This window comes from Corythoichthys intestinalis, chromosome 14 (assembly GCF_030265065.1).
Source record: "Corythoichthys intestinalis isolate RoL2023-P3 chromosome 14, ASM3026506v1, whole genome shotgun sequence".
NCBI classification, from domain to species: Eukaryota; Metazoa; Chordata; class Actinopteri; order Syngnathiformes; family Syngnathidae; genus Corythoichthys; species Corythoichthys intestinalis.
Genome location: NC_080408.1, coordinates 40175141 through 40189801, shown reverse-complemented (window position 1 = coordinate 40189801; position 14661 = coordinate 40175141). Strand labels below are relative to the sequence as shown.

General features: G+C 41.3%; 2 protein-coding genes across 2 annotated transcripts in view; one reads left to right on the top strand and one right to left on the bottom strand.

The window, feature by feature from the left end:
* Positions 1-1453, top strand: part of dhx30 (DEAH (Asp-Glu-Ala-His) box helicase 30) — a 29360-nt gene extending 27907 nt beyond the window's left edge. The window contains exon 19 of the mRNA XM_057857882.1: positions 916-1453. Coding sequence (XP_057713865.1) covers positions 916-1160 — 245 coding nt within the window. The 3' untranslated portion in view covers positions 1161-1453. The remainder of the gene's footprint in view (positions 1-915) is intronic.
* Positions 1303-13925, bottom strand: LOC130930132 (alanine aminotransferase 1-like). Its single transcript, XM_057857883.1, has 11 exons — positions 12862-13925; positions 12711-12800; positions 12527-12635; positions 10379-10509; positions 5633-5876; positions 5481-5560; positions 2602-2738; positions 2349-2523; positions 2105-2260; positions 1916-2028; positions 1303-1775 (listed from the first exon to the last, which is right to left on the bottom strand). Exons 1-11 carry the CDS (start codon positions 12955-12957, stop codon positions 1685-1687), a joined length of 1422 nt encoding a protein of 473 aa, XP_057713866.1. The 5' UTR covers positions 12958-13925; the 3' UTR covers positions 1303-1684.
* Positions 13926-14661: the final 736 nt, after the last annotated feature.

The following is a 14661-nucleotide window of genomic DNA, read 5'->3' as shown; positions in this document are numbered from 1 at the left end:
TGAGTACAACCCCAAGAACACCATCCCAACCGTGAAACATGGAGGAGGAAACATCATTTTTTGGGGCTGCTTCTCTGCCAAGGGTACAGGACGACTGCACCGTATTGAGGGGAGGATGGATGGGGCTATGTATCGCCAGATCTTGGCTGACAACCTCCTTCCTTCAGTGAGAGCCCTGAAGATGGGTCGTGGCTGGGTCTTCCAACATGACAACGACCCAAAGCACACAGCCAAGGCAACTAAAGAGTGGCTCCGTAAGAAGCATCTTAAGGTCCTGGAGTGGCCTAGCCAGTCACCAGATCTGACCCCGATAGAAAATCTATGGAGGGAGCTGAAAGTCCGTGTTGCCCGGCAGCAGCCCCGAAACCTGAAGGCTCTGGAGAAGATCTGCATGGAGGAGTGGGCCAAAATCCCCGCTGCAGTGTGTGCAAACCTTGTCAAGGACTACAGGAAACGTTTGGCATCTGTAATAGCAAACAAAGGTTTCTGTACCAAATATTAGGTTCGATTTTTGTGATGTATCAAATACTTATTTCATGCAATTAAATGCAAATTTATTATTTAAAAATCATACAACGTGATTTTCTGTTTTTTTTTTTTTTTTTGTATTAGATTCCGTCCCTCACAGTTGAAAAGAATTTATGATACAAATTAGACCTCTACATGCTTTGCAAGTGGGAAAACCAGCAAAATCGGCAGTGTATCAAATACTTGTTCTCCCCACTGTATATACGTTTGGTAAATGAGTTAAAATTTTGTTTTTGGAAAAAAATATGAATTGTATAACTGTATTGTCAAGTCATTTTTAAATTAGTTTCTTTCAACTTAAACTTAAAACGAGTTAATATTATTTTTAAATGTTATTTTAGCCGTGATTTTAATCATTTCTCTGCCCATTGAAAATCTTTTTTTCAGTAAGCGGCAACGAAGTGGAAGTTGCGCTCGCCGGCCACTCACTAACCCGTTGCCAATTGTCTGCTACTACGTGGGAGCTGCTGTGGGATCTGCGCATGTCTGTCCAGGCTATGCTGCGTCGCAATCTCAGGCGGCCCGCCGGTGCGCGTCACTTCCAGGACGGCAAGCTCATCTCGCTGCTGGTGGAGCTACTCAACCACACGGATGCCAACCCATGGCCTCGTAATGAGAGTGAGGTGGACTGATCATGATTTTGTAGTTTATTAGACCCTCCCCCCTCCCAAGTACCTTTTTTTGCATCAGCAGACTGTGATATCATGAGTTATTGAAGAAATTCATTCATTTGGGTTGTGCAGACTCATTCATGAGTTGACTTCTAGCATTCATCTTCGTGTATAAATATTTTCATATCAGTTAAACTGAATGAAAATTCAACCCTCAATTTTATTTATGAAACACTTTAAAAAGAACCACAGTTGTATCAAAGTGCTGTACATAAGATTGATCATGAAACACAATAAAATAATTTAAAACTATAGTTTGCAAGGATTTTTACCCCCTTCTTTTTTGGATTTTACTTGTAAATTTACAATTTTGTATTGGTTGGTTTATTTCCACTTTTATAACTAGAAGACAATAACCATGAAGGGTTCAATCAGGCAAAAATGATTCAGATTCAGAGATTTGTCATTGACACCAGCTCTCACAAGATGACAACAGATAATGATTGTCATTGGTTAAAAAATGTTGTTCGTGAAAAGTCTTTGATTTATTCAAAATCCTTCATGAACTGTAAGTGAAAAGCGCTGAGGCGTCTCAGTAGTTCTTCCATGATGTCAGCAGAAGTCATAATGCAAATCCTGTACCACAAAAATATACGAGGACGTTGTGTTAACACACTAGTGGTATGAGTTTATCAGAACTGCCCTCTGGAATTTCAGTAAAGAGACCAATCTGACAAACGTACTGATTTTGGGCCATAAAGGACTATAATCCTAACCTGATGTGGTAGGTGCCTTCTTTTTGTCCATACTCAGATCCTGGACTCACAAATAATCCAGTTTCTTCCAGCAGTCCGACACAGTAGAATGTGTCTGGTTGCATGCCCACTTCCTGAAACAAATTGAGTTTCTGAGTTGAAGTCCAAGTCTGTCATCTGACAAGAATGAATCGTATGAGGCGGCATGACCTTAGCTTTGCTAATGGCTTTCGGTGTCAGAAGCAGTCTAGGGAAGGCAAAGGCTCCTCCTTGCACTGGCTGGCACCTGATTGCAGGCAGACTATTCAAAACCTGATGAACTCGCTTCACGTTGTCAAGCAGCGTGCTCCTCGCGCACTCAGTTTCCTGTTGACGTCTCTCTTTTAACAAGGAATTGTTCCCGGTGGACAAGCGAAAATCTTTTGGATCATGTCTGAATAGGAATGTGACTCACGTGTTTATAAAGCGGGTACGATGGATCTCCCGGCTGTGGGGGCTTGGCCATGAGTGCCAGAGCAATTTGCCCGTAGACGGGAGAACATGTGACCATATGGAAGCTCTGCTGGACGTATGGCATGACGGCAGGGTCTATGTTGAGTAGCTCCACGTATCCTCCTCGAAGACCACACCTGGAAGGAAAACGAGGCTGGCCGTGACCACGTGGGCCTAAAGGGAGCCTCGCTGCGTGTCACGTGAGCTGTGCATACTCTCCCAGGAGGCCTTTGGATGCAGAGTGGAAGGAGGCCAGCTCCAGCGTGTGGGACAGAGGAGGTCCCAGCTCCCACAGAAGCTTCTTGTAGGACACAAACTCCCTCTCAGCGTCATAAATGCTGCTCTGGTACACCTGGGGGTATATAGAACAAATCATTTTTATATCACTACTGTTTTTGACAAATATCTATTTATTTAGAATAAAAAAATATAACGTTTTTTCCCTAAATCTTAATAATTGATTTGGATTTGAGTTTTATTTTTATTTCAAAAAATATATTTTTTGTTAACGCTATAACGAAAGACCAGAAGGGCGTCGGATGACCCAGATACCAAACTGACTACTTGGCTTTGTCAAACCACTCAGACAAGCAATCAAGCAGACAAACCCCCCTACACACCCCTGTGGAGTCGCTGCCTAGGTGTGAAGGGGGGGGGGGGGGGTCACTCTGGATAGCTGCAATTAGCATCTTGAATATTTGCAAATCCAGGGCTTCCTTGGATTCATTGAACACGGAGATGGCCAGTCGCCGTGTTCTACAATATGATTGACATTGCAGCACTGAATGCATATGTGTTGTATCAGGCATGCACCGGAAGGCAAGGGAGACAGGTGGACTTCTTGGTGGGTCTTGCAAAGAAATTGGCTAACTCTCATGTGGGCGCAAAGAAGACACAGAAGGAAAAATTGCTTCGGCAACAACCTCCAACATCTAGCCAAGGGAAAAGGGTGAAGTGTCATATGTCACCACATAAAAATGTTTTTTTGTTTGTTTTTTATCACACAATCCCTTGTATATAGTTTCTTTTGTTCTTTTTCCACATATGTTTCTTTATTGAATAAAAAGCTTTTTTGTGCAAAAAAATGACTTGTGGTGTGCATCATCAGCCATCCATCATCAGCAATATGACAATTATAGCTCCATACATACAAGAAACAGTGCACCTAAATATTCAGAGAGATTGAGACAGCTGTTCTTTCTCAATGCTGTAATGACAGCTGCTCTTTCTCAATGCTGTAATTAATTATAACGAACGCGGAAGTTCGTTCTACCCCTGAGACAGCGGCATGGAGGAGGCTCGACGAGGCGTCTCTGTACACGCCAGAGTTTATTTAAAAACAATAAAACAGGCTAAAAACATGTTAAAAGAGGGTTGCCTCGGTCCCAGCCAGGGCAGGGCGGCGTGGCGTTCATATCACCCCTGAACAGAGGACACTGCTCCATGGTTCAGCATGCACTAGAAACGGAAAAAAAACAAAGCATGGAAAAGTCACTGCAAACCACAAAAATGGATACACCTGAGCAGGCCTCCAGGGGGTTGAGCCTCCCAAGGCCCTGCTGGGCCACCTCTCATAGTGTCTCTAAAAAAAGTTAAAACAGTGATAAAAATGGATAAAAAAAAAATAAAAATGCATCCACCGCTCCTTTAGTACTTTTCCCTCAGTGCGGAGTCCGTCCACGAAGCGGGACTTCCTCAGGTGCCTTCCCAAGGCTGTATTTATAGCAGCCAAGTGTTCTGCTTCACCAATCCACCTAACCAAGTGTTAATCAAGGTGATTGGGAGCACCTGGGGGATAAGTTCAGACACTTGTCCACAACGCCCCCTTCAGTACGCTACATAACGTCATACAGTCCTCCGCAACAAATCCCCAGCTAAAAAAAAGTGCTCTATTATCTTCCCAATTTTGTCAAATCGTGCACAATTCGATCACATTAGACAACCATACAGGGCAGTTACCAAACACTAAAACATACGTAAAAAGGTTGTCCACCCGATTGCCTGCCTGAGCGGTCCACTGTCCGACAAAGCCAAGGCAGCTTTGCCCTGCAAACACTCAATATGCTAATTGGAGCAATCCAACCCTGTGGTTTTGCAAGTGTAAATAGGAATGACGAATAAGGACCTCAATGCTAACAAAAGATATGCTGATTAGAGTCAGATGACCCTTCTCTGGATACAAAAGTGATTTGACCACCCTTTGTAGTTCTAGTGTTTAATATGATACGATTAGTTGTTTATTTTCCAAAATTTACAAATTATCAGAGGCGTAGAATAGTGGTGTCGAAACTACGGCCCACTACCAAATTTTGATAGTCCTGCATCAAATCATGAAAATATTGACAATTACTTTCAACCTACATCCTGTTGCACTTCTCAGCTTTAAGTTAGTCACTTAAACAGTACCTCTCCATTTGCTCAAGGATCAAAATCTCACATGTTGAAAACATTGTAGGAAACTTTGGCATTTCATTTTTTTTTAAACGAACTTTCATTTAAAAAAAAAACAAATAATAAATACTCCAATGTGGTAAATTGAGCTATTTTGGGATTGATTTTCTTGACTCTTTTTGCTGTTGCTGAAAATTTTCTCTTTGTTGTCCAAAAATACTTTTGTTTCAGTACTGGAAATACATCTGTTGCAATATCCTTAGAACTCTGGTTTACTTTGTTTCTTGTAGCCTTTCACTCATTCACCGTCATTGACAGTTATAGACAGAAAATCTATTTCAACTGGGAAGCCAGGCATTAAGTGAACATGTTTCACTGCTATTGACGGTGATAAACATCCAATTTGACTCAGGGGGCTGGCAGCGAATGAACAATTGCTGCTAACACCCCTGGCGTTAAACATTTGGAGCTACTTTTTATTGGACAGATTTGATGACATCGTCGTCACCTGTAGCTAGGCAGAATTTACCTCACCTGGTTCAGGGAGGCCAGCATTCAAATCTGGGCTCCTGCCTTCCTGTATGGAGTTGATATATTGTCCTCCTCTACCTTCTGACATTTAAGATTCTTTGAAAACTGAAAATGTGTTGGATCTATTCACAACTAATCTGAATTAAACATAAGACACTTTCTGGAGGCTCACCTCATCAGCAAGAAGAAAGAGTTTGTTCTCTGCAACAAACCTGATGACCTCCTCCATCGACTTCCTACTCTGAACGTGACCTGAAGATGCAGGACATTGGGGAACATAAAGACAAACAACACTTACAAGTGTTGGGCTTCTGACATTCTCACCCGAGGGGTTTCCTGGATTGATGACGTATAAAGCGACGGGTTGGCACACGCCCCGGGCTGAGTCCAGCGCGCGTCGCAGTTCATCCACCCCTATCTCCCAGCCGCACTCCTCATCGAGGAAGTAGGGGACCACCACGCCCCCCAGGGTTTCTACAGACAAGGGGGTTGTTGTGTGTCCCGGCACCGGCATGAGCACGCCGCTCTTGGGGGATGCCTCACTGTGCACTAGCAGCGACAGGATCTTCTAGATGGGATTAACACAGTGCATCAGTCAATTGGTATTCAATCTCATTCAGTACCAGTCCAGCCAACTCAAAATATGGGGTGATTCAAAAAGAATGTCCTAAAATCATCACGTGATATGTCAGAAATGAAAAACATGGACATATATATTGAACATAACTTCAAGTTTGATTTCGTGTTTTACTAGTACAGTCCTCAAATGGGGCCATCACCAGCAGCAAGGACAACATCGAGTTTATATGAGAATTCCTTCCAAATCAACATAGTGGACTGCAACATTCTAAGCAGTGTTAGTGAAGAATTCCATGTAAAAGTTATGTTCAACACCTGTGTCCAAGCCTGAATTTTGTAATGCTTTTCCATATATGACACATCGTGTGACGAGTTGAGGACATTCTTTTTAATCGCTATGTAGATTGGACCCTAACGCCGTTAATGGCAGCAAATGAGTTACAAATGAAGGATTAAACTTTTCGTGTATGAGGTTTTTTTCCCTTATATGTTTTTATTAAATCCATGCCAGGACAGGAGCCTCAAACTAGCAGCTCGGGCCAAATTCGACCTACTGGAGGTAAATTTTGCTGCCCTCCTTTGACATCCAACTGTTGTACAGTGGTCTCGACTTACAAAATTAATTGGTTCTGGAAGTAATTTCCTAAACTGAAAGTTACGTAAGTAGGGAAATGTCCTAATCCATTCTAAGCCCCCCAAAATTCAGACATAATCTTTGATAAAAGCATAAAAATGCATCAAAAGATGTCACAAATACATGTTACAATTAGATTATGCACAGCTCTCATTTTATGTTTACTGTGCAATAATGTTAATACACTCACGTAAAGCTGTCGGAACACCTCGGCGAATAAAGAGGACATTGGTATACGCACACACACCTACAGTAGAGGTCCCTCTTAGCTAACTGGATGCCACGAGGATGCTTAGCAATAGCCAATAGCAGAGCAGCTATAAGTATGTTACATTCAGTCAACTGTAGAAGCTACGAGTAGCAGCCCATACTGTATTTTTGCATTTTGAATCCTGAAATTTCGTGTTGAGGTTTGTCATAACCTGAAAATTCCGTATGTAGAGACGTTCGTAAGTAGAGGTACCACTGTATTAGTGTTGCCCGCATGGATTTTACGATGGGCAATGAAAATAAAATACATAGATAATTTTAAATAAAATAAATTAATTGGAGTACTGAATACGTTTTGGGGTGGGGGATGAATTATTTAAATAGTTATTATTGAAAAAGAATTTCAAAAAATGCAAATCAAAGCCAGTAGTTATAAAAAATATAATTCTTAATGCAATTAAAAAAAATAAGAATAAAAACAAATGGCAATAATTTTATTTTTTTATTTTTTGTACAATGTCAATAGCATACCGCACGAATACTATCTTTAGACCGCAAGGCTGCGTGACGTCACTATCGTAAACCGGAAGGGATTCAAACATAGAAACGCCCTCGCATGCAACCATGTTAGTGCTGCTTGTTTTCTGCCAGTAATCTTTCAAAACAGAACATGCCTACTAAACACTGCTGCTATGGAACTTGTAGGAACGACTCTAGACATTACCATATATGAAGGATGTTTTCTTTATACGTTTTCCGAAGCCAAAAACTCAGAGGAAAAAATATAAACAATGGATCAGCTTGTGTGGATGTCCAAAAGACCAGTTTAACGCCAGCAAGGTGAAGCCATTCACCTTCATATGCAGTAAACTTTTTTTGGGGGGCCATGGTCCTACAGATCCACTGCCTGCCACATTCTGCCCCGAAGAGGGAAGACATTTTGATATTTTATTTTTTAGCGTGACGTTTTGCCATGCTGCTTCTGTCTAACAATGAATGACCTGAAAAAAATTAAAATGGTATCCGACTGCCACTGTTGTTACCTTTTCTGTTGTTTAAGGAAAAAAAAAAAAAAAAATCAACTTTAGTCAGGAGGAAGTGTAAATCGATCAAAAGAATAAAAAATTAAAAGTGTTTCTTTGGCTGCTTCTTTTCACCAGTGAATTTGGCCCCAGGGACATCATTTTCGGACAGAATTGGTAGGTTTAGCTCGGTAAACATCTCATTCATACACTATTTACTAAAGATACACGATAATATCGGTCGCCGATAATTATCGGCCGATAATGGCAATTATGACGTCACACAGATAATCCAGATAATAAAAAAATTCAACCGATAATGCAATCCGATAATTATATACTTGATTTAGCCTCCAAATGTGCACAACCGAAGAATTCAGCACGCCGCCTCCTCAACCCCTCCCCTCTCTGAAACCCCTGAGGGAGGAGGGGTTGAGGAGGCGGAGTTACACGACAAGAAATAGTTGAATATTATGGCGGCTGTTACTGAAAAAACGACGCTCTCGTCATCTGCGAAACCTGTACCGCAGAAGTTCCATGAAGCCGAAAGAAAGCGTCCTCATTCAAAACCACTAACCCAGCATCCATTTAAAACTGCATCACAAAGATTTTTGGAACGAATACGAGGCTGCTGCTAGCGGGAATGCTAAAGCTATTGTAAACACTAAGTTAAACTACGGGGCTTGAGACGATACAGAGTTGGGTTGTTTGGGAAAGCAGCCCAAGGCGGGTGGTAAACTCGCATCTAAGGCTAAACACCGGCACGACTGGAGACCGACAGTCTGCAAGTAGCCGTCTTCCGACGGAGCCCGCCGCTCTGGCCGGTCCGGCAGGCCGCTGCCGCCTAGCCGTTGGCGGGGCGGGCAGAGCCCGGTTCCCCGGCTTCAGGACCTCCGGCGAACACCCCGGTTTCTCAAGCATTCTCTCACGGCGTGTGAGCAGAGCCAGGCCCCGAATACGCCGCAGCGAACCGGCCAGTGCGGGCGGATTATCCGGTACGGACGTAGCCGCCGACGCCGCCGAGACGAGACACGATTTTTTTTTTACCGAAATGACCCGAGAGCAAAAGCCCTGGATAAAAAAATAATGCAGTTTATACGACCACCATTCTTCATGAAAAACATGCCAATCACATTTTCACCATGTACATTTGGAAAAGTGATGTCCAGTAAGCAAGCTTATCATGACGGCACAGTGATTAGATGATAACTTAAACATGGAGAAAACGAAGTCAGCCAGTCAATAATGCATTCAGTATGTAAAATGACGAGCGGTCAGATGACTTTGTAACGCTGCCTTTATTTTCGGCTTAACAAAACTCAGGCACAAAACAACACGCACGGAGATGCGAGCTCCAACTTCATCCAAATAGTACTGCCGTGTATAGGTTTAGCTGCTGTAAAGCAAATGTCGTGAGTGCCGCAAATGTAAACAAAGCGCTGCAGAATGGGTACATGACATCTTGCTCTTTTGAGTTAATCATTTTCGCAGTGTGCAACAAAGCATATAACATTAGCAATCACTTTTCAAATTAATTTAACTTATTTGTCTGCTCAATTACAGTCACAGTAGATAATCAAAACTTATTGGCACGTATTAACACTTATCAATTTAAATATGCACATTCCTATTGCAATGAAATAATAATATTCTGTAGCCACAAATATTATTCAAAATCTTTTCTTCTTCCAAGTTTTTTTTAGGATTAAGTATGACAATGTATTGCTTAAAATAAGGCTGTTGAGATTATTTTCAGCTAGCTATTTTTCTTCCAAGAAATCTGAGAGAAATACACTTGAAGCGCTGGCAGATAATTTCACTTATTTCCAATAGATTTACACTTAAAACTGACTAGTTTTAAGGAAGTGTGTTTTGCAGTGTATTAATGTTATATATGTTAGGAATGGCTTACAGGCATTTTTGTGCAACTTAGGTATTTGCTCTGTAAGTAATTGTTGCCAAAAGTTTACCATTACACAATGTCAGACAATCTTGTCATTATTTAGATGTTGGAATTGACGACTTGTTCATATTTTATGTTGAAAAAAAGAGCAATAAATTATATTTTTGCACAGTAATATTTTCTTTAGTGTATACTTTAAAATTTTACATACATTTTTTAATAGAATTATCGGCTTAACATTATCGGTTATCGGTTGGAATGAGGAGGAAATTATCGGTTATCGGTATCGGTTGAAAAATGTATTATCGTGCATCACTACTATTTACATGCATCTAGCATGAGGGACAAACGCGAGCTTGACCCCCCTAGCAACAGTTGCGAACGTCATGAAAATTAATGAGCAAATGTTACGTGCGGTACGCTATTCTCTGTCATCTACTCTGGGAATGTATTTTTTGTTTGTTTGCCTGTTTGTTATGCTTTAGAAATTTCTGGGGCTGGAAACGATTATTCAATCATTTCAAGCCCCTCCGAGTTCAAATGGATTGGACGCTTATTGCTCTCAATAGGTGTTTTCATATCAATTTCCCTCTTTTACTAACTACCACAACACATACGCAGTGAACTGGGCTGGCAATGAATCAGCTTTAAGCTAATGATAACTTTGATTAGATGTCCACGTAGTGACCACTGTCTCCGAAAGGGTTAAATGAGTTGAACACCATGAGTGACATCTGTGAACCAGGATGGATCCAGATGTTGCCAGGATCAGCTGGAATGCCATCTCGTCTGGTTAAGAACTCAGCAATGCTCTCCACTATTTCGGAAATCCCCGGAGTGTTCGTATATGAGCCTGAGAAAAAAGGAACCTCTTTTCAAAATGATATTGTATAAAATTTTTGAATATCTAATCATCCTGGATTGATATGTTGAATGTAACAGTACAGTCTATGTGCCGGTTTGTCCAAACTAAAGAATGGTTTTCATTCAACTGTCTGGAGTGTTTTAGCAACAACAACAACAACAACAAAACTGTCAAAATTGCTTTGTAATTAATTATGCTTTGGGTGAAATATAACGGATTGTTTAAATATGCATATGATACCATATCAAATTGACCAAAAAACCCTTAAATCAAAATCAAATCCTGGTAGCCTTTGTAATATTGGCCAATGTATTGTTGTCAAAAGCTTTCGTATGATGCCATTATGATTGTATACCACTAGTACATACAGTTGGGCAAATATTTATTTAGTCAACCACCAATTGTGCAAGTTCTCCTACTTGAAAAGATTAGAGAGGCCTGTAATTGTCAACATGGGTAAACCTCAACCATGAGAGACAGAATGTGGGGAAAAAAACAGGAAATCACATTGTTTGATTTTTAAAGAATTTATTTCCAAATTACAGTGGAAAATAAGTATTTGGTCACCTACAAACAAGCAAGATTTCTGGCTGTCCAAGAAGTTTAACTTCTAACGACGTCTAACCAGGCTCTACTCGTTACCTGTATTAATGGCACCTGTTTTAACTCATTATCGGTATAAAAGACACCTGTCCACAATATCAGTCAGTCACACTCCAAACTCCTCTATGGCCAAGGCCAAAGAGCTGTCGAAGGACACCAGAGACAAAATTGTAGACCTGCATCAGGCTGGGAAGACTGAATCTGCAATAGGTAAAACGCTTGGTGTAAAGAAATCAACTGTGGGAGCAATTATTAGAAAATGGAAGACATACTGATAATCTCCCTCGATCTAGGGCTCCATGCAAGATCTCACCCCGTGGCGTCAAAATGATAACAAGAACGGTGAGCAAACATCCCAGAACCACACGGGGAGATCTAGTGAATGACCTACAGAGAGCTGGGACCACAGTAACAAAGGCTACTATCAGTAACACAGTGCGCCGCCAGGGACTCAAATCCTGCACTGCCAGACATGTCCCCCTGCTGAAGAAAGTACACGTCCAGGCCCGTCTACGGTTCGCTAAAGAGCATTTGGATGATCCAGAAGAGGACTGGGAGGATGTGTTATGGTCAGATGAAACAAAAATATAACTTTTTGGTAGAAACACAGGTTCTCGTGTTTGGAGGATAAAGAATACTGAATTGCATCCGAAGAACACCATACCCACTGTGAAGCATGGGGGTGGAAACATCATGCTTTGGGGCTGTTTTTCTGCAAAGGGACCAGGACGACTGATCCTGATAAAGGAAAGAATGAATGGGGCCATGTATCGAGAGATTTTAAGTGAAAATCTCCTTCCATCAGCAAGGGCATTGAAGATGAGATGTGGCTGGGTCTTTCAGCATGACAGTAATCCCAAACACACAGCCAGGGCAACAAAGGAGTGGCTTCGTAAGACGCATTTCAAGGTCCTGGAGTGGCCTAGCCAGTCTCCAGATCTCAACCCCATAGAAAATCTGTGGAGGGAGTTGAAAGTCCGTGTTGCCCAACGACAGCCCCAAAACATCACTGCTCTAGAGGAAATCTGCATGGAGGAATTGGCCAAAATACCAGCAACAGTGTATGAAAAGCTTGTGAAGAATTACAGAAAACGTTTGGCCTACGTTATTGCCAACAAAGGGTACATAACAAAGTATTGAGATGAACTTTTGGTATTGACCAAATACTTATTTTCCACCATGATTTGCAAATAAATTCTTTAAAAATCAAACAATGTGATTTTCTGATTTTTTTCCCCCACATTCTGTCTCTCATCGTTGAGGTTTACCCATGTTGACAATTACAGGCCTCTCTAATATTTTCAAGAGGGAGAACTTGCACAATTAGTGGTTGACTAAATACTTATTTGCCCCACTGTATGATGTAAACTCAAATGCCAGTAGGTGATTCGTCCCTACTTACCTACACTGCCGCCATCACAACACCAGAGCAGCTCCTGCGCTCGTCGCTTGACATCCAAGGGCAGGTTGTCACCGTCCAGGAGTTGTGGGTAAAAACAAGCAGCTAGCACCTGCCTCACCAGGTGCACATATTTTTATATAAACACACCAAAACAATATACTTTCAGCACCCACTTTTTTTTTACCTGTCTGACAAAGGAGAGAGGTTTCATGCCAGCCCTCTGAGGGTCCCCCCAGGAGACATCTATTACATCCTTATATGGTTTCTTCACTCCCTGGATGCAACAATTAGTTGGAAAACAACAAATGAAAGCACATTTCGAAGTCTGTTTCTACCTGCTCCAGCTTCTGCTTAATGCGAGCCGCTCGTTCCGTTAGGTCCGTCATCTGGGACGGCCGCGCAGTTTGCACATGGGAACTCATCTCCTGCATGTCTGAAGCTCTTCTTTGGTCGACCAACTGTGCACCACTCACAGATGGATTCGTGGTTAAACATATACAGGAATATGTGCTTAATTAACAGGGATGATTTGGGGTTTGTATTGAATGCTTTAATGTGATTGGATGCAAAATGATCCCTCGGTTCATATTTAAACTGTGGTTTGCCACTGTCAGTCTGCATGTGTTACTGCCAGTGCATATTCAAAAGTAGAAATGGTTAATATGTCACAATATGTCCTAAGAATGCAAGGTGTCAAACATTGATTTTAATCCTTGCTTTTCATTTGAAATTGTCTGTACGCTTGGTTGTAGGGGGAGGCTTCAGTAATGTGAGACTTAGGGTAATGCGAGACACCCCCGTACCTAAGTGGGGGAGTACATTTGTGATCTTGCAACCATCGTGTTTTCATGAATGCCCACCTGTGCAGATGATCCACCTTGAAGGAGAAGTACCTTTTGCTCATAGGCACTGTCAAACTGTTTGCATTATTCTAACACACTTAATACAGTCGATGAGGGAATAGTATCGTTTCTCATATTTACTGTTTGATTGTTTGTATTACTCTGACACACCCAATATAAAATAATTAGCACTTTCACCATAGTTTAAGGAAAACAAGCAGAATATAGGACATAAGAGATACATGACGCCTTCTTATTACTGAAGCCCAACATGTGCATCATGCAACTGACTGAGCAAGACTGACGCTGACAAGCCCACATCTGCACCACCAACTCTCGCAATCAGTTCTCCCGGACAGTCCAGAACAAATGGCGGGACGTCCTGTTCCAACACAAGGAACACCGGAGAACGCCCGATATCCAACTGATAACGCAACTGACAAGACTCCGTGAGCCCCTTTGATGCTGAGGTGGCAAAATCCACAACCCTCATTGCCCTGACAACAGTAACTCCCGAATCCTCCTGTCCAATCCTCACACAGACAATGATCCTAAACAACGCCCAAACACACCCTTCTTCCTGCCTATTGCCGATTTACGAACGGTTTTGTAACAAACTTTATTAATCATCAGGCTGGATGTTGAAAACATCATTAGAATTTTTTAAAATGCATTTAATGAGCAGAATTTCTGAAGTTATGAAAACCAAGTCGTTTGAAAATTTCCAGATAGCAGACCGACATTGAATAAACGTTGATTTTCCATTAAAATTACGCCTGCAGCTATCGATTATTTTAGTAGTCGATTAATCGGTTAACTAGTTAGTGCGAATAATCAAGTAATCGGATAAGGAACATATAAAATTAAAATACCTGACCTGAGCCTCTAACGGTATACAAAATAAATAAATGAGGATATATGTACAACAAAAGAACAATTGGCCAACTTACATAGCAAAAGTCCGCTAGTTTAAATGCTATAAAATGCCAACGTTTTTTTTTTTTTTTTTTTTTACAATGCTCCTAACAAATAGTTTAAACACCCCCCCCCCAAAAAAAAAAACAAAAAAAACGGCTAAATAGACCTTTAAACTAAATTACGAATGCATTTAAAAAAAAAAAACATCTCAAACAAAACCTTAGCTTATGTTGGTCTTAACAGGGAGCAGCTGGATTCAGCTATGTGAAATGAAGCAGACTAGAAGGCAGTGTATCCACTCATATCAATAAAACTAAAGGCAAACACTTTCAAAGCAAACAATTACAAACCCACTTTAATTAAACGAATACTCGA